Source organism: Macrobrachium rosenbergii, chromosome 59 (genome assembly GCF_040412425.1).
Source record: "Macrobrachium rosenbergii isolate ZJJX-2024 chromosome 59, ASM4041242v1, whole genome shotgun sequence".
In the NCBI taxonomy this organism is placed as follows: domain Eukaryota; kingdom Metazoa; phylum Arthropoda; class Malacostraca; order Decapoda; family Palaemonidae; genus Macrobrachium; species Macrobrachium rosenbergii.
Genome location: NC_089799.1, coordinates 7,831,343 through 7,852,494, shown reverse-complemented (window position 1 = coordinate 7,852,494; position 21,152 = coordinate 7,831,343). Strand labels below are relative to the sequence as shown.

The 21,152-nt window shown below is 36.1% G+C and overlaps 2 protein-coding genes across 15 annotated transcripts in view; both read right to left on the bottom strand.

Moving 5' to 3' along the window:
- Nucleotides 1-15,572, bottom strand: part of LOC136837448 (F-actin-monooxygenase MICAL3-like) — a 94,384-nt gene extending 78,812 nt beyond the window's left edge. Inside the window, exons 1-2 of the mRNA XM_067102226.1 lie at nt 15,567-15,572; nt 15,063-15,246 (exon numbers count right to left, since the gene is read on the bottom strand). Of these exons, the coding sequence (XP_066958327.1) occupies nt 15,063-15,246; nt 15,567-15,572 (190 nt within the window). The remainder of the gene's footprint in view (nt 1-15,062; nt 15,247-15,566) is intronic.
- The window catches only part of LOC136837726 (octopamine receptor beta-2R-like), a 355,532-nt gene that overhangs the window by 82,855 nt on the left and 251,525 nt on the right, over nt 1-21,152 (bottom strand). The window lies entirely within an intron of this gene.

Genomic DNA, 21,152 nt, shown 5'->3' with positions numbered 1-21,152 from the left:
CATGCGAATTCACATGATAGTTCGTAATAACTTGGTCTTCTCGACAAAAAATTTTTTTATACCTTGTTTCCTTCACTTTCGACTTGACTGACAGCTTTTGACAGACACTCGCACGTTTTTCAAAGGGAGACCAAACATGACTTTTAGCTGCCAAAATGATCAGATACTGGTAAACAAAAGTGAGACCAAGAAATGGCTAAATCAGTGGTACCATTTTCATTGCTAATGAGGCACAACTAAACATTCTAAAAGATCAGGTTAAGGAATTTCACAAGTCAATAATATGTGTAAAATTCACGTCATTGGAGTTTAATGTTGTCTTTCGGTTTATCATGATATAATTCAAGTTAGAACCCCGGAATGCGAAGCTTGAAGAAGGATATGACACAACATTGCTAGTGCACTATCTGGGCCTACTGGCACCACATACTGTAGGTCCGGTGCGGCTTCACATAAAACTATATTCTGAAAAAACGATGCATATGTTGATTAATGAATCATGCCTCACACCAGTAAAACATACGTGGAACATCCTGTAGGCCAAGCACCATATTTCCAATGCAATATTGATCGCGAGTAGGAAGACTGTAATGGGAAACTGCTTATATACTCGTAAGTGGAACACTTGAAAACACATAATGATGCAAAGTAAAAGGATACAGTATGTAAGTAGCAAAAATTAACGATATGCAAATAAAGAGCATTAAGGCAAAGAATGAAATAAATAAAAAGCGAACAATAAACGCAATGACTAAATAAGTATAAGGAAATTACAAACTAAACAGAAATCATCAAATACAATGACTGAGAAAGTAGAATAATAACAAAAACGGTAAAACATACAATAAAGTATGAACGGTATTCTAGAGAACTTCCTGTTCATGTCAGTTAATAAAAAAATTAATTGGGTAAGTTAAGAGCTGAGAAACTAGAACTGAAAGAGGGTGAGATGGCAAGTGGTTTTAACACTATTCTATACACAAAGAAATTGAGGTATTTGACTGTTGAGTGAAGGTATTAGTTGTTTCATATGCAGTGAATCTAAAAACAGAGGAATATGTGTTTTGTGTTGACATATGGAACACTATGAACCAAAATAAATGTGTTTTTTTATGTTTAACCAGGGATTTTATGATCGCTGAAACTGATATTATTATGGAACTATGTAACTGAATTCAATGATATACAAAAATAAATGCAACAGTAGCAGGAACCACAATAATCTTTGTACACGACACATCATTTCCGCACACGAAACGTATAAAAAATATACTTTATTCCTTAAATAACAAAAAAAGTGTTATAGTTAATATAAATAACTTTATAACCGTACAGGATTCGTGAGTTCATTTTAATTTTCATTCTATGAATGACAAAAAAAAACGTGCTTTAGTTTATCTATATAACTGTAAACGTATGGGATCCGTGAGTTTTTTCTTTTTAATTTCCAAAAAAATCGGAATGACATGCGAGAGGTTTTTTTATTTATTTTTTTTTTTAACGCAGAACCCATTCTCATTACCGGTGGCTCTTTGGTGGCCCTAGTAGTCGGCGATCTTGCAAAAAAGAGGCGACGAACGAGGCTCATCCTCGAGCTTTAAAGCACAAGGTGCTTGCTTTGAAGCGAGCGACGGCAGATCCGTCGCATCAATGGTTCAGCCGCTGAAGTGGGCACTGGAGCCCCGACGTTGAACAGGCCGCCCAAATTGGAATGGGAATTCGAGTGACACTCCACTTAAATGTGTTACTCAGTGGCGCTGCCTTTTATTCCCGGAAAAATGTTTTCCTAGAACATTTTTTCTTTCCTTTTTTTTTTTTACCTTGGACGTTCGGATAAATGAAAATTATGCTCGGCTGATCTAAATGACATGTGTCAGTCACGACAAAAATGTAAAATCATTGCTGGTGAAGGATTATACCTGTGCATAAAGGATAACCTTTCCGTGGGAAGACAATAAGTAAAATAAAGATTAAATAAAAGATAAATGATGAATAGGATGATGATTTATATTCAGCTTCAATATACACTTGTGAATATGGGAGGCATAATCTAAAACTCCTCATCTGAAAATAATTTTTCATAATTTCATAAGTTATGACGCATATATATGTATCTATATATACATACATACATACATACATACATACATACATACATACATACATACATACATACATACACACACATATATATATATAAATATATATATATATATATATATATATATATATATATATATATATATATATATATATATATATATATATATATATATATATATATATATATATATATATATATATATATATATATATATATATATATATATATATATATATATATATATTATATATGTTCACACATACACACACCATTCAAGTATTCGAACTATTTGTCTTCGTATGGACTAAAAATGATTTCAAAGCTTTATGAGATCTAGATACGAATTTGGCCCAGCCAGCTTTGCACCAATCTCCCGTCTCATTCTACTCTCATTCGTGACCTTTCCCTCGAATACCGGCATTAGCCACCCAGTTCCAGCTATCAACCATACACACCAACTCTCATCAATACTTCTTCCTCAAGGCTTCCTAAAGGTCATCATTTCTTTCTTGCGTTAAATGCTCTCATGAAAATAGACGAAATGTTCCTTAGGAACCAGTCATGACCTCGTTGCCATAGCTTATGCTTTCTGACCCTCTCCTGTTTGTGGGGGCGTGGGTATGGTGCAGGTAATCTCATCCTAACAATCAGTAGTTAACTCAGACGGGTAAGACCTCCCAGAGTATTGTCCGTCGAAGGAAAAAGTAAATGAATTCAAGGTTGATTAATGTTCTCGACTCAAAACTAAATTAAGCATTACTGAAGCACACAACAAACCTCGGGAATCTGGTAAGAGCGCCAAAGTGTTAACAAAGAGAGAGAGAGAGAGAGAGAGAGAGAGAGAGAGAGAGAGAGAGAGAGAGAGAGAGAGAGACTTCAATTAATCATCTTAACCTTACTATACTACTACTGACATTTACCTTCAACTTTATCTGCTTCAAAATATTTTCCACTTTTTCATGTCGTAATAATTAACCTTGAATTATCAGCCAGTTCACATTCCTATATAGTCCCTTTTTCAGATTCTTGAAAATCCCATGTATTTGTTTTCTGTCTGCAGTCTTTCTCATCAATTTACACATTTACAGAATAAACAACCAAACCAAAGAAAGGTCTGCCATGTGCTCATTATTAATCTCTTTAGACAAATATAATATTATGTTTTGCCCATTACATTCCCCCCCCCCAACCACAAAAAAAACCTCACCATTGTATTTATCAGTTCCATTCATAACCTTGTATAATCCTCATGTACGCATCATCTACTTTTTTTTTTACTTTTAAATGTCTTACACAAGCTTTTGTAACAGTCTATACATCCTATTTACATAAATCATCAATGTTCTCTTCTTATTTGGTTACAGTAATTTACATAAATTTTCAGATAAGGACTTTTCTATACAGTGCTCTAGATAGACTTATCCTTATAATTCCCCCAGGCCCTTCCCTTTATCGTACGTTTCCTTATAGAAATGGTAATAATTATTCCACTTATCCCTTCTTAGAAACTCATCCCCTCTTAGAAACTTGTTTCTTACACTTACTAATCTGCCATTGAAATCACAATTTCTCCTCCAAAAATACAGCATCTCCTCAGTAATCCCACTGTGTTCCACCACACGCACCCTCAACAGCCAAGTAAACAATTCTCAAGTTTGAATTTAATACCTTCAACTCCAGCTCAGTTTTATCGGCTACATTCTAAAACCCTTCGGAACACCATTTCGACTACAAGTTATATTCTCTAAAATCACGCCCACTTACTCTTCACTGGCTCTCTCTCTCTCTCTCTCTCTCTCTCTCTCTCTCTCTCTCTCCTTCCTTCTAGCTTTCAAATGCTCTTCAGACATCCCTACAAAATTCTGAGTTTCCTCACCGTCCTCTACTTCACTATTCCATCATTTATTTGTACGTTACATTTACACGCATTACCAGCAACCCAGGACAGCACCTTTAAACAATTTAAACTCCCAACCAACTATAATAGCTTGCTTTTCTTCTGCCTCTCCTTATATATAACTTTTGCCTACTTCTGCAACACTCTGGTTCTGTTAACGTTTGCGGTCCTACGTCGAACTTTTCCTTTCAAATAAAACAACTTTTCTTTTTCGCTTCTGTTACCTTCAAGAAATCATAAGTTATATCATTAGACACTTCTGTTACTACCCTGTGATAAAGAATACCTTTAAAATCTATTCCCATCATTTCTTCTCTTGTAAGTACAATTATGAAAGCTCATTTCTTGAATACATGTATTTCCCAGAGCCATTGCCATTCCCAAGCGCACCTTTACAATCTTGAGTCTTTCACCTCAGTAATTCCAACTGGCCCTGAATCATTATGGGCAAGGTCAAACTCCTCCTCGATCTTTGAATTTCACTCGTGACCACGGCTTTAACCTTGATAATGAAGTCTATAAAACATAGTTCAAGAGTTATCGCCGTGATTATATTCTTGGCCATAACCTTGACCTCTAAATGTGACCTCAGTACTAACCCTGATAATGCTCTGCGCACCAGCTTCATTAGTGGTTTATACAAGCTAAATATGAAATCTCTATCTCAAGTGGTTCAAAATATTATGGCCAAGGTTAAATTCATATTTAAGCTTTGACGTCTAAGTAATACCTTTTAGGAGCAGAATTTTGGGGGAAGAATGTACGCATACACACAAACTTTCTGAAGTATTATATATACATACTGCGTATATATATATATATAAACTTCATCACGTACACAGTTGTTCTGCGCATTAATACAATTAATAACAGGGATTCTTTTAAACTGGATGTTATCTAGCGGAGATATTTATTCAGGATAAGTTGTAAGCTTTCCAGGACTAACTTTCCTCATCGTCTGAGGACAGTTAGCCCTGGAAAAGCTTGTAACTTTTCCAGAATAAATATCTCCGCTAGATACCATCCAGCTTAAATGAGGTCCTGTTATTAAATAAATATATATATATATATATATATATATATATATATATATATATATATATATATATATATATATATATATATATATATATATATATATGGAAAATGCGTGTGAATAAAAATCGCCCTGAAAGCAAAATGAAGTCGGTCTGAACTGAATTTGTTTTCATGTCTGCCTGAGCCCAAATGGGTTCAATGTGGCTGAATAAATTCCAGTGTCCGGGACTCATTCACGATGTAGTCAGCCTTCAAATTTTGTTCAGCCAATTTCCATTAACCCAACCCGATTTATTAATAATTTTCCTCGCAAATACCTGAATACATATATTTAGTTTATATGCAGGTCAGGCTTTTTATTTTTCGAATGACATTTCACACCTGGATTTGCTCTCATAACTAAAATTGCGGAGGCATAGTTATACTTCATCATTAAATAATAATGATTCGTAGAGGATGATGACTAAATGCCTTTTTCATCATGTTCTCTCATTATTATTTTCAGCTAATTATTCCTATTTTTCCATCTATGAACTGTCATCCGTCATTGTGACATAGAGAACTTTCGCCTAAATTCTACTCTCACAACAGATCATTGCGACGTGAATTTTATTTAATAATCATACAAATCATTAAGGAGACCCCTTTGCGAGTCTAATAAACAATAACAAATTTCACTTTCTTTATCTTGTATAATCCATTCGGTGTATTCACCATAAAAATCTTAAGATATTCAATAAATTAAGGCTTATAATTACTGTTTGATTACAATATCCGTAACACTCACACGATCCGTAATCCTTTTCAACTACTATCTTCAGTACCCAGATGTTGCTGAAAGTAATGATCATATATTAACCTAATGTATCACTGTCTCTACGAAATTTCAGCTGGTTGTCACCTTAGCAAAGTTTTTCATGAACTGTTACGATTAAGTGGGAGACAACATAATCTACTTTTCGCTGAAACAAATGGAATAAGAATGTAGAAAAAGGGATTTGGTTAAAGAAAGTTCATAATGTCTTAAGCAAAGCAGAATATATTTGTAGAATCCATGCCATTCTTTCGCAATGAAACTGACCAAAAGATACAGTCATATCACAAAACGCGACAAAATTTAGAATAAATGTATAATGTACATTTATATGTAGAATCTACTGGTCACTTTTTACCAGATACATATGTAAATGCAATAGCCACAATGCTCTCTTAACTTCTTGAATTCTTCGCTTTTTTGGATATACGCTTGTCACTACAAAGCCTTAAGATTCAAGTGCAAGAAATATGAAGAAATTATGATGTCCGGTAGTGGGAAACGAACACGCGTTACTATAATCACTCGGCCTTCGTCACGAGAACATCACCATCATTCATGTAAGATGCCCCAAAATGAAAAAAAAAATTTATCTTGGCATCTTTTCATTTAATGTCTTAAAAGCAGGCAAAAGGGTGCAACTCTATCTCCCAAGAATCAACAGTAAATATATACTGCGAACTTACGAGAGAAAATTCTTTCATTTTCGCAGTGCACCGTCTTCTAATATAATGGCAAATTTGATCGTGTGCCCCAAATCCAAAATCTCATAAGGAATCTTTGGTAAAATTAAGGAAACTTAATTTTCATTTTTGACAGCTACTGTAGATTGCAATATGGATTTCAAATAATTAAACATCACAATTACTATGGTCTGTATTACTGCTTTGGTATTTTCTTTAAATAATACTTCTCAATCGGGTCTTCACATGACACTCCAATTATTTTAAGGTCCCGAGACTTCTCAACAAGCAAAGCTGGCCGGAAAGCAAATTCACTGACCTCTCTAAGGATAAATTTCGCTGCAATTGCATTATTTTAGCTTCAAACCAATTTTCTCTTTTATTACCCAAGAAATATTGATGGTTTCGTCTCCAAAACAATGAAAAATGCAACCTGTGTAAATTCCGATTTTTTTACAATTTTGTAGAAATGATAAATTCCACGATTTTCGCTGTAGTGGTGATCTCAATAGACATCATGCAAGGTCTGAAACGTTCATAAAAAATCTAGAAATTGTAACAAATGTATTTTGTGGCTGAAATGACTAGGTTAGTGCGACAGTTCTATTAGACATTCCTTGAAGACTTCAGTTTGTTGTTACGTACAGGAACGGAGACTTTTGAGACATTTGGAAGAGAACAGAACATTCATGCGTGAAAAGAAAAAGAAAAAGAGAGAGAGAAAAAAATTATGATTGTGAAGAGAACGTTCTACCCGAGTACCATGTAAAACAAGTAAAACATGCGCCGAAGTGTCTTCGGCGCAATCGAGTTTTCTGTACAGCCGCTACAGCGTATAATCAAAGCCACCGAAAATACGTAATTCGGTGGTCTCGGTACAATGCTGTATGAGCCGCGACCCATGAATCTTTAACCACGGCCCGCTGGTGGCCTATCCTATATCGTTGCCAGAAGCACGATTATGGCTACCTTTAGCCTTGTAAATAAAATAAAAACTAATGAGGCTAGAGGGCTGCAATTTGGTATGTTTGATGATTGGCGGGTGGATGATCAACATACCATTTTGCAGCCCTCTAGCCTCAGTAGTTTTTACGATCTGAGGGCGGACAGAAAAAAGTGCGGACGCACAGACGAAGCCGGTCCAATAGTTTTCTTTTACAGAAAGCTAAAAATATATACATTTATAAGAATGTACCACGAGGCGAATAACTCTAGCCCAAATCGAAGACTGCATAGGGCTGCGGCTCAATCCAAGATTAGAGATAACAGGTTATGTGGTCACCAACCACATAACCTAGTATTACCATCAGGTAATTATAGTATCAAGCAATACCAGCCCAATAAGCAATGCGTGTCTCAAAGGCGGCAATCAACCAACTGACTATTTAGGATTCCGTAAGAGATTTGCATTCTGAAATATATTCTATCTGGCGTAACTAAATAAAACAGCCTAATCCTACATACATAAACACACGCATATTCATTAATACATGTCTGTGTATATATATAAGTATATACCTATCTATCTATCTACACATATACAAATCATAAGTAAACCTACACTAACACGCATATCTGACAGAAAGTAACGACCGCACGAATGAGTAAACTTACAAAACAGAGCTAGCAATGAACAGGAAACAGGACACATAATCTCGGTACGAGACGTCGCCGCAAACAAAAGCGGAGGAAATCTGTTCGGGAAATCTGAGGGCCGCTGCTGCTTCACAAGAACCAAAACTACCTGACTAACGCCAGGAAACCCGACCCCGGCTGCAACATGCGCTAAGACACATTAATCTTAATTGCTTTTGCAGATGCACACGTGTGTGTGTGTGTGGGTGTGTGTTGTCCCCAATGACCTGGTTGAAACCGAAAAATACCGCTGGGGAGTGGCTTGGAATATATAATTTAGGCCAAAGGCCAAGCGCTCGGACCTGTGAGGTCATTCAGAGCGGAATGGGGAACTAAGAGTAGAAGGTTTGAAAGGTGTAACAGGAGGAAAACCTCGTAGTTGCACTGTGAAACAACTGTTAGGAGCGGGTTGAGGAAAGTAAGATGGAAGAAAGAGAATATGGACAGAGATTACAGCAATACGAATGAAAGGGGTTGCAGCAACTACAGGCAGAATGGACACTGCAAAGAACCTTATTAAGTAATGCCTACAGTACACAGCGTGAGGTGCACTGACGGCACTAAACCTCCCCCCACCAACCCTATGGGGCTTAAAGATGACTGTTGCGTCCTGATCGCAAACGTCAATTGGAATCTACTGCTTAATAGCCAGGGAAGCCGGATTACGCTCTTCGACCCATTAACCAAACGGCAAAGAATTTGAGCTGAGGACTCTGTCTGGGGCTTCTGATCACGATCCCAATTAGTGATTGGGCGATTTTAAGACTCCGCCGACTTCGTACCTCGTTGAGAGAAAATACTGGTAAATGAATCGGTGATGATTTGACGCGGCGCTGATAAATTGAGTCAGCGATGTGGGGCGGAGAGGAATCTTGAGTTGCCAAGTCGTTGTTAACGCCGGAGGAGTTACAAAGATTTTGCAACGTTAGCAAAAAAGCCAGATTTATTCTACAGAATTACTTAGACAACATCCACTGGCCAAATACTATTATTATTACATTACTAAAATACCTTAAGCTAATATTTATATATAAGAAACATTTCCTTTTTGTTATCCATATTCGAAATACAGGGCCTGATCCTTTACATTTTTTCTTTTTTATTTATCGTGAAATTGTTGTACCCATTTACACTTGGGTGGATGGAGGACGGGAGCGAACATAGACCTAACAAACGTGAGACAAGCCTTGTACAATACAGCCATTGCACCCGCTGGGATTGTCACATCCCCACACGATTATATATACTTTATATATATATATAAATATATAAATTTATATATATATATATATATATATATATATATTTAATTAATTATTGTGTGCATATATACATATAAACACGCACACACTCTCATATATATATATATATATATATATATATATATATATATATATATATATATATATATATATATATATATATATATATATATATATATATATATATATATATATATATATATATATATATATATATATATATATAATGTAAAACAGTATATATGTTTACGTGTTTGTTCATGTACTTTCCTTTTACAAAGTCTTTTTGTTGAATTCTTTAGAAACCCGAAAGATTTTTTGCTACGTTTTCTAGATTGATTGGCAATGCATCTTTTTTTTGAGTCTACAACGAAACAAAGCAATGGGAGAAAAATGGACAAATTCGTTTTAGTTGGATATTGGGATTTTTTCGCTCCCAGTCTTTTATATTTATCTTGCGCAATGCATCTGATGTAATAAAAGGAAGGATGGAAGTTTTTTTCTCTGTCTGAACGGTTAAGAGAAATGAAAAGGAAAAAAAGCTTAACTTTCTATCTAAAAAAATAACTAAATAACATCGACATCTTGAAAGAAAATTACCATTGGCAATGAACAGTTAATACCTCTACAGTTACCACTGGCAATAAACAGTTAATACCTCTTAAATTACCAGTGGTAATACACAGTTAATACTTCTACAATTACCATTGACAATGAACTGTTAATACCTCTACAGTTACCACTGGCAATAAACAGTTAATACCTCTAAAACTACCAGTGGCAATACACAGTTAATACTTCTACAATTACCATTGACAATGAACTGTTAATACCTCTACAGTTACCACTGGCAATAAACAGTTAATACCTCTAAAATTACCACTGGCAATAAACAGTTAATGCCTCTGCAATTATCATTGGCAATAAACAGTTAATATCTGAAAATGACCACCGTCAATAACCAGTTAATACCTCTACAAAAACCACTGGCAATAGACAGCTAATACCTCTACAGTTACCATTGGCAATAAACAGTTAATATCTTAAAATGACCACTGTCAATAAACAGTTAATACCTCTACAATAACCACTGGCAATAGACAGTTAATACCTCTACAATTAACATTGGCAATAAACAGTTAATATCTTAAAATGACCACTGTCAATCACCAGTCAATACTTCTATAATTACCACTGGCAATAGACAGTTAATACCTCTACAATTACCACTGGTAACAAACAGTTAACACCAAGTAAAAAAATGGAAGACCCTAATGCAAACGACACGTGTGTCACAGACAGTAAATAAGTAAGGAGTCCAGGTGTCAATCAGAGTATATCACTTCGACGGCACAAAGAACATCAAACATGTAAATCTTCTGCTCCTCCCAGCAGCAGCAGCAGCAACAGCAACCGCCGTTGCTCCCAAGCTATCAAATCCGGGTTGCTGCATGTGGGGATGTATTGTGGCCGTCGGAATTCAATATGTCGTCTCATGAATATCCTATATTGAAAAGGAAACAGCCAGGCTATCTACTGCTCAAGACATCAGTCTCTCTCTCTCTCTCTCTGTCTCTCTTTTACTTCTGTTTCATATTTATCTGCATCGATCTTCAAGTAATGTTTACTCAACATACATCTTATACATACACATATGGACGCACTATGTATGCTGTATAATTTATACAGGAAGGAGTGCAGCATAGCTGTCACTGCAAATTCACATTTAACAAGGTTAACTTACAGAAGTTTGCGCCATTGCACAACTGCTAGAACCGAAGATCCTGTTAACAGTAAAAGCATTTTCAGTCAAGGAAATTACGGATGAATCCAAGAATTCTTGAACCTTTTTTTTTTCTCTGGGTAAAAAAAATTATTTGATGATGAAAAACTGATTCTGACATTCTCACTTCCGGAAAGCAAATACCCCAGACTGCTGATTTTTCTGCATATTATTTCATCCTTTTTTTTATGCTTGATCACAAAAGTCGCTCTTTTCAGCTGAACATGAAATATTTCTTTCAACATTATGATTCTAAATCTATTATTCCTTAAGAAAAGGTTGTAGATATTAAAATTTGATTTCAATGTTTAACAAACATTTTTAATCTCTTGATGTTTTCACATCATAATATCTAGTTTATAATTCTTTCTAAATAAGAGAGCATGATTTCATATCGATTTTCTAATGCCATCATTAATACGTGTATGATACTTGTTTCGTTTTATTAATTTATTTTTAGGAAAGAATTTCAAGTTTCCTTGTATTTGAAAAAACCTTTGCCATCCCTGTTCGTGCTTTTCATTTTACTATTTTTTACACTACCGTATCCATCAATGTTATAAATGATCACTAATGCATAAAAACTAGCTGATACCTGGTTCTGATAACAGCTGTTTTCCTCCTTACGTCATCGAATTCCGATCATAATTCTTTAACCTCAGCTCCGGACAGTCGGACTGAATTTTTAATAAACCAAGCTTTTTGTAATCCGTATAAAACATTTACAGCTACATTTTTCGAGGTAACCATCAACATAGTATTTTTGTTTGGCCCTTACTTTGTGTTAAAGGTAATCCCTCGTCCTGAACTCGATAGCGTCACCTAACTGTCGCCGCGCTACCAAAGCATTTATATACTTTACCTCACGGGTAATTCTTTTCTCTCCCCCCCTCCCCCTTTTTTTATCGCCCTCCCAAAGTCTTTCTTACTGCCTCCTCCGTATACACACAGAAACATAATAAACGTCAAGGGTAGTGGCACAACTCCAGGTGGCACCTGCCACCAGCCGAGTAGGTGGTGTCCGTGGGACGAGGTCATGTCCTTTTTGCCCCAAGGGCTGTGAGAGCTCTTCTGTGGAGGAATTCACATCTCATCGTGAGGTGGGTTGAGATCTTGAAATCTACTTTATTACTCTAGTTCAATATGTACTGGTAGGCAGGCAAAAGATTCATTTGAAATATATAATAATAATAATAATAATAATAATAATAATAATAATAATAATAATAATAATAATAATAATAATAATGGAGAAGCAAATCCACAGTTATGTATATGTACATACAAATAACGATAAATTGAAAAGGGAAACCGAACAAGTTCCCGAAAGCTATCTCTACTGATTTATCTTTACGTACACATATACATAACCGTGGATTTGCCTCTCCATTTTAAGACTCATGCTACTATGGGTGTTTTTTAATAATAATAATAATAATAATAATAATAATAATAATAATAATAATAATAATAATAATAATAATAATACATGAAAATTTGGTCCGCCAAGACATTAATCCATCCTTCTGGATATGAATACTTGTCAACCTCTGTTTCATTCATTCTCTCTGTCGATGGCCGCCCACGTGCGCGTCGAAACGTATGAGTATAAAATAATCGACAAAAGCTGAATACCTATCCGTGTTCTTCAGAAATTTATCATATTTTCCTGATAATAATAATAATAATAATAATAATAATAATAATAATAATAATAATAATAATAATAATAATAATACAAAATATAAATGCTGCATCAGCACCACTGGTTGTGAACGGAATATATTCTATTGGTCGAATATTCCTTTTTTAATAATAATAATAATAATAATAATAATAATAATAATAATAATAATAATAATAATAATAATACCTACAAAATATAAATGCTGCATCAGCACCACTGGTTGTGAACGGAATATTTTCTATTGGTCGAATATTCCTTTGTTAATAATAATAATAATAATAATAATAATAATAATAATAATAATAATAATAATAATACCTACAAAATATAAATGCTGCATCAGCACCACTGGTTGTGAACTGAATATTTTCTATTGGTCGAACATTTTTTTTTCCCAGAGCGAAATGAGTGAAGTCACTCTCCGGAGGACACTGCCATGGGAGAATTTCTCAATTGCAGACGTTTCGTCCGTACATATGTACATCCTCTCGTGGAGAAACCTACGAGCTGGGATGAATGAACAACGTTGGCGAAGAAATTGCACGAGTATGAGCTAGAGTGGGGGTGGGGGAGGGGGAGGGAAGAGAAAAGTATGAGTGACAGGATGATTACAAGTAATGTACCGAAGGAGACGTTAGATGACGGTGAAAGATCAGGAGCTTGGTGGCCGTAACCACCTCGGCCCGTTAAAATAACTTACGCTTTGTGTTTTAATTACCTCTTCGTGTTACTACAGGACATCAGGAACAAAAGCAAAATTAGAATATGAACCCTTTGAGGAAGAAGCGTATCTGGTGCTTCTACACTTTCCTCGTCACAGGCCCAATCACACAAGCACAAGCAGACTCATTCGTTGTTTACACAAATCTTATGATTAAATTTGTTTTACTTTTCCTTTCTTCACTACTTCACAGTCCCTACTGTTTATTTTATTATTCATACCCATTTCTTCACAATCCTTCCTTGTTTACACAAATTTTATGATTAACTATGTTTTACTTTTCCTTTCTTCACTGCTTCACAATCCCTATTGTTTATTTTAACATTCATACCCATTTCTTCACAATTATTCATTGCGCACACAAATTGTTCTACCGTTCCTATCTTCACTGTTTCACCAGCCCTATCCCTACTTATTTTAATATCCTTACATATCACTGGTTTACTGATAATAAAATTACATTACTTGAAGACAGTGGATAAGGTTAATAGGAACGGTATTGTATATATATATATATGCATTAATGCCTAAGAAGCTGCTGATTGCGTTTCTACATGTTTAGGCCGCAATAACGATGCCACTGTCCCGCTGGTACAGCGTGAGAGAGAGAGAGAGAGAGAGAGAGAGAGAGAGAGAGAGAGAGAGAGAGAGAGAGAGAGAGAATGGGTTGCTATGATGACTGAGATCTTAGTCGATGATGCCTGTAGCATTTATTAAATTCTTGTGTGTCTGGGGTCTTGTCTGTAATGTTTGGCTGAGGGGTTCTTCTACAATGTACTACAGTCACCCCTTTGTTGTTCAAAAGGCTTCGAGAGGCTGGCACTAGTCAATCAAAGACCCCATAGCCGGATGACTAGATCTGACATCATCCCAAATACATATTACCCAATCGGTGAAGAGGTCGATTCAGAAGGGTGATTTTGCATCCCACTCTGGAGGCATGAATTGGCAAGACTGCACAAAACTCTTAGATGTGTCCAAGGAGGACACAGGAAAGAGCCGAGTGATAGCATGTATGGCATTCTCCTGAATCCAGAGTGGAAAATATGCAAAGCGTTTTCCCACATATCAGGCTAAGTGGTACCATCCTCTTACTTGCTTGCGTTAGTTTGAGTCCCATCATGGAAAGAAAGGCCTCTTTTAAGAACTGACCAACTCGATTCAGTACTTGTACTGATAAGTGCATCTAAAAAAAGTATGTGCAAATTGAGAAGTTAAGAGGCCATTGTGGCTACTAAATAAACAATGTGCATATACAGACGGACCGTTTCGTCACTTCTCAAGGGTAACTTCATCAGGACTAGATTACAAATCAACACACACAGTTTTTATTGCTACATGCTGACGTTTGAATTTCTTACAAGACGTCATTGGGGTGCTGAATTTCTATTGGTCGGCGGGTCTCACTCTCTCGCTGGCAGTCTGGGCGACATCATACCTCTTAGGACGCGCCCCAAGGGTGCAGGCAATGGCATGATTCCCTTCCCTGGACGATAGTCTTGATTTGCTATGTTGTCGGTAGTCGTGTCCAGGGGTGCTCTGTGGCTCGTTTCTCCCTTCGGATTCTCAAGGATGTCCTGTGGTTTCCTTGAAGAAGAGGGGAGGATGACGTCCGTGTTTCTCTGTGTTTTCAAAGCAAGCCGTTATTGATTTATACTCACAGCTTCTGTTATTTGCAATCTGTGGAACCGGGCTTCTTTATGCACGATCTCTGTGCTTTCTAATAATTCTTTTGGTGTCGGAAAAAAAATAAAGGGAGGAACAGTGGTAAGATGAGGAGGAAAGGAAGAGGAAAGAAGTATGAGGGAATAGTCAATAAAATCACGTCTCTCTCTCTCTCTCTCTCTCTCTCTCTCTCTCGTAAAGTAAAGTAAAGTAAATTTTCTTTTCCTTTCTTTTGTACCCATTGTCAAAAATTGCCTTTTCACACTTTCTTTCTTACTTTCATACTTTCTTTCTTATTCGCCTAAAACTTCTTTTTTTATTTTCTTTTTAATCTAGAAGGGATGTTGCTAGAAATGCAAAGCCTGGTGGTTCTCATCAAATCTCTAGCAATGAGGTTGCTACCCCTACACCCTTCTCCTTGGCCTCTCCTGACGCAGGTACCCATTATGTCTCAGTCGACTGGTGGGATGTACACCAAACGAATCGAATAACGGACCTTGCAACGTGGACACAGTGCTCTTCCAACATCCATCGATTAGCAAGATTACATGTAGTCTCAATTATATATATATATATATATATATATATATATATATATATATATATATATCATGCATATATCTGGGGAAAGGAATCAGTAGACTCTAACTGTGTCCGCGCATTTGATTATGACTAAATGATCTATATCAGTTCAGGTTTTGCACTGATAACGCTAAAATGATCTACAGCAGACCTTCAACGTTTATATTAAAAAATATTGTCAACAACAGACAATTATCAAGTACTCAAATTATCTACCGCGGACCTTCAACGATCATAACCACGACTATCGTCACAACAGACAATTATCAAGTACAAAAGAACACATTAAGATAAATGCGTCACTTTGTGTGTTCATATAAATTTCAACTACTCCTCTGTTCTTGAGTTCCCTTCCTTGAAGTGTAATGCAACTAGAGATTTGCTTTTATTTTTCTTTTAATGTAAAATCTTAACAATTTACATTGCAATCGCTATCTCTATTTGTTTCTTTCTCACAAATTGGTGTGTTCTTCGCTGGGTGAGCGGGTTCCGTTCTCAGCTACCATTCTGATGGTCGCGAGTTCGAATCTCCGACCGGCCAGTGAAGAACAAGAGAAATTTGTTTCTGGTGATAGAAATTCATTTCTCGCTATAATGTGGTTCGGATTCCACAATAAGCTGTAGGTCCCGTTGCTAGGTAACCAACTGGTTCTTAGCCACGTAAAAATAAATCTAATCCTTCGGGCCAGCCCTAGGAGAGCTGTTAATCAGCTCAGTGGTCTGGTTAAACTAAGATATACTTAACTTTTTTCTCACGAAATGGTGATGCAGAATTGTAATATTATTTCGTGAGTGGAATATTTAACTAAAGAATAAAAAAAACAGCCTAAATCAGTAACATGAAACTACAGCCAGAGGAGAAATTGTAACAGTGTTAGTTTTTGTAATCGTTTACATCTTTATATTTAAAGGCTTCTAATAGCTTTCATATTAGCACTACGGATTACAGAGTTACCATTTTTACAAAACATGCGATTTTTCCTTCATGGATAAAAGCTTAAACTCCTATCTTACTGTCATGTACTTATAAACTCATTCACGTGATAAAAAGATTTATGAATATAAAACTCCTCGAAGCTTATACTCATTTTACGTCATATTCTTCAGTTACTGTAAATCCCTGTGTTATATATAAGCTTACGTGTACTCTCTTAACGTCACCAGATTTAAATAAAATGGGGAAAGTATCTCCTTTGGACAAAAATGGGGGAAAAAACCTTTTGAAGAGAAAAAAGGAGGAAGTCAGTACATCGGGGTGGGATTGGAGTAAAGGCAGTAAGGCTTTTGGTGCGCGACGGGAACAGGTGTTTTTGCCACCTTCGCTAAAAAGAAAAAAATGGAAAAAAAATAAGGGAAGGAACCGCGATAAGATGAGGAGAGGAAGAGGAAAGAAGTACGAGGGAAGAATCAATAAAATTAAGTCTCTCTCTCTCTCTCTCTCACTCTCTCTCTCTCTTTCTCTCTCTCTCTCTCTTTTATAGTGGATTTTCTTATCCTTTCTTATTTACCCACTTTCGAAAAATTGTCTTTTCACACTTTCCCTCTTATTCACCTAAAACTGCCTTTTTTATTTATTCTTTTTTTTTTATCTAGAAGGGATGGTGCTAGAAATGCAAAGCCTGGTGATTCTCATCAAATCTCTAGCAATGAGGCTGCTACCCCTATACCCTTCTCCTTGGCCTCAGCTGATGCAGGTACACCCATTCACGTCTCGGTAGACTGGTGGGATGCAGACCAAACGAATCGAATAACGGACCTTGCAACGTGGACACATTGCTCTTCCAACATCCATCCATTGGCAAGATTAAAAGCAGTCTCAATCAGAATCAATGAGAAATCTATTTTATTCATATATTTTTTATTTCAAACTCCAACAAATTTTTTGTTTCGTCATAAAACGAGTTTGTTTGTATGCTTATTTGTACAGTGCATTTGAAAGCGAGTGATATTCTCTCATTTATGACGAGTGTTATGACAAGCATTTTTCAGACAGCAACGTATACTGTATACGTAACATCTGTTTACCGCAGCTAATGTTTTACAGTTTACATAAAGAACTACATGTAATAATGATCTCGGTACTAAAAAGCCTGCAATTCTATTTAATAAGAGGAGATTAATATCATCAAAGAACTGTTTGAAGAAACAGTTAGATGAAATATAACGTGATCCGACGTATTACTGTATAATGCACGGCAAGGCAAATTGTTGTGGAATACAGCGTATCAAAGCATAAAGTGGACGGCTTTGGGAAAATGTAGATGTAGAAAACATCGTAGCAAAATAAAGAATTTTCAATATTATATTCAATGGCCCCTTAGTATATATAAAAGGAATTAAATACAAGGTGGCTAGTTAATATATATAAACCAAATGAACTACAAATTATATAAATTTCACTTGATATTTAAAGCTAAAAGTAAGACAAACGTAGCTGCCTATAAAAAACAAGGTCTCGACCATGAAACTTGTAGAAAAAAAAGGTGGTGTAACCCTGACATTAGAGGCTTTCCGAACGAAGACGGTTTCAACGCTTTTAATGTGGAATACAGTCTGAAATAAGGCCGCCAGTCCTGTGCAGTTTCGTTTCTTGATCGATGGCCTTCCTGTTTTAGACTGCAACCAGGTGGGCGAGAGGGCGTGTGTAGCGTTAATAACGTATGGTTCCGACGGCTCCAGAGTTGGGGATCTACGCATGCGTCAGGTTTAATAATGTTATGATACATCCCACAGGTTTACATTTTTGACACGAAATTCTCAGTAGTCTGTTTTTATTTATTTATTTTTTTTTTGCGACGCCACAAAGGTATTAATTTATTCTTTGTTTCGACGGCGAATTTATAACCTAAACATTAGTGTATGTGCACGTTGAGATATTTCGTATTACAGTAACCAATGCTTCTGTTTGGAAAAATCAATTATAATATAAAGGGAAGCATCGTTCTATTTTTTAAGGAACCGATTGTGTCCTTCATACAAAACAGATGGAAGATTTCAACGTTAAAAATCAAATAAACAGGCACCCTCTTACCCTCTCTGCAGATTCTGTTTCCAACCAAAATTCCTTCTTGTATTTTTCATAGGTTGGAATTGGAATTGGAATATAAGATTTTGGCCAAAGGCCAAGCGCTGGGACCTAGGAGGTCATTCAGCGATGAAAGGGAAATTAAGAGTCAAGAAAGTTTAAAAGGTGTAACAGGAGGAAAACCTCGCAGTTCCACTATGAGACACTTGTTAGGAGAGGTTGGAAAGCAAGACTGAAAAAGATAATGAGAATGGTGGTACAGTAAAAGGAATGAAAGGGGTTGCAGCTAGGGGCCGAAGGGACGCTGCAAAGAACCTTAAGTAATGCCTACAGAGCACCGCGTGAGGTGCACTGACGTTTTTTCGTAGGTTACCGAGCTCTTCTAAGTGAAATCCTAGTGACTATCCTTTTCTATTACCTCTTCCTTGTGTCAATTTTCTTAAATCACCCTAAATAACTTTAAGATGACTCGATAAACCTGAGGTACATTCGTCAAAATTACTATGACCTTTGTTGAACACGAGTAAACATTCTTGTGGAACGAGTTAGAAATGCCATTTATTTACATAACACAATGCTTATACATACATGTGGAAAAGAAAAGAAAAAAGGAAAATTTTAAAAAGCAATAAAAGATACATCCCCAGGGATACAAGCAGACCTACACAGTCAGAGGCACTGATCAGTGCCTGTACATTACTTGTGCAGGAAGACCACTCCACAATTTTTAGTTAATTAAGAAACAGTAATTTTGCCCATCGCTCTGCTGAAATCAACTGTGCGTTCACTCTTAATTTCAGCTTTTTACAGAATTCAGCTCCACGATACAGTAACCCCACTATAGACATTTCTAATCACACACACACACACTTCGACTTCGCCCCCTTTGGGGGGGAGGGGGCTGCTACTTGACTTCATACTTCAGAGTATTCCGCCCAGAAAGGAGATGGGTAGAAGGTTTCGCATTTCTAGAGGCACTGAGGAAGAGGCTGAAACTCTATCACCCTGTCCTCTTCTTGTACCCTTTCCTCTCCATCAATTCCCTTTCATCTCTTCTACCTATGTGACTGACTTCCTCTTCAGCTTTACCTTGAAGAATAAACCCTACGAAAGCCTGGTAAGCAAATATCTGTTGGTTTCCTTAAAGGGGAAATACCCAACTTTGTTACAAATTTTTTCCTGACATGCATATCATACCTTGCTGTAATTTTCACTCTTTTTCACCTTTCACTGAGGAATAAATCCTGTGATGTCTGGTAATGTGTCTTTACTGATTTTGAATCATAAATTCAAAATAGAACATAATATTCATCTAAAGAGGCGTGAACCACTGTCTTTGTGTGGATGTATATCTCTACTGGTTTCCTTAAAGGGGAAATACCCCACTTTGCAAAAAAAAAAAAAAATTTACACCTGACACGGATGTAAAAATGAAATACGCACTTACTGGCGGGAAAATACTTCGTGTAAAACATTTTTTTCATTAAAATTCGAGTCCAGTACCAAACACGCTAAAACGACTTTGAACATAATTGATCACGTGACAGGAAGGCGTAAGTTACGCCCCTGCAATCTATGAAATGCAACTGCATTACATCGCCAGTACATATGTGCATTGTACTTCGTAGTTAGCAATGTTTTAACGTGTGTATATATATATATATATATATATATATATATATATATATATATATATATATATATATATATCTATATCTGCAGCTTACAAATTATATTCTCAATATAATGTACGCGAAAATATAACAAAAAAATGATTCATAAATACAATTATTATCAAGCAGACACACACGAGGCACTCGTGAAAATAACATCGTCAAAATCCTATGCTACCTGACTAATTATCAGATTGAACCCTACAATCTCTTCTCTACTTATGACAATACTGATTGTTTATGCATTATTCAGACTTTCCTTGTTTAAACTATTTACATAAAATCACAGAGTTTACAGAAAATTGGTGTAAAAATTCACTGCTTGCTCGAGATTTACAGATTGGTAAAACTATCATCTGAGCACAAACATAAGCTAAAGCAAACAGAATTACATTCTATGTCCGCATTTAGTCTTCAAAGTTACATTCTTGTGGATGCAGGTAAGGCATAAATAACATGTAGAAAATGGGCCGTAGTTTCTTCGCTGCAATCGAGTTTTCTGTACATCCGCTACAGCGTATAATCAAGGCCACCGAAAATAGATGTATCTTTCGGTGCTCTCGGTATAATGCTGTATGAGCCG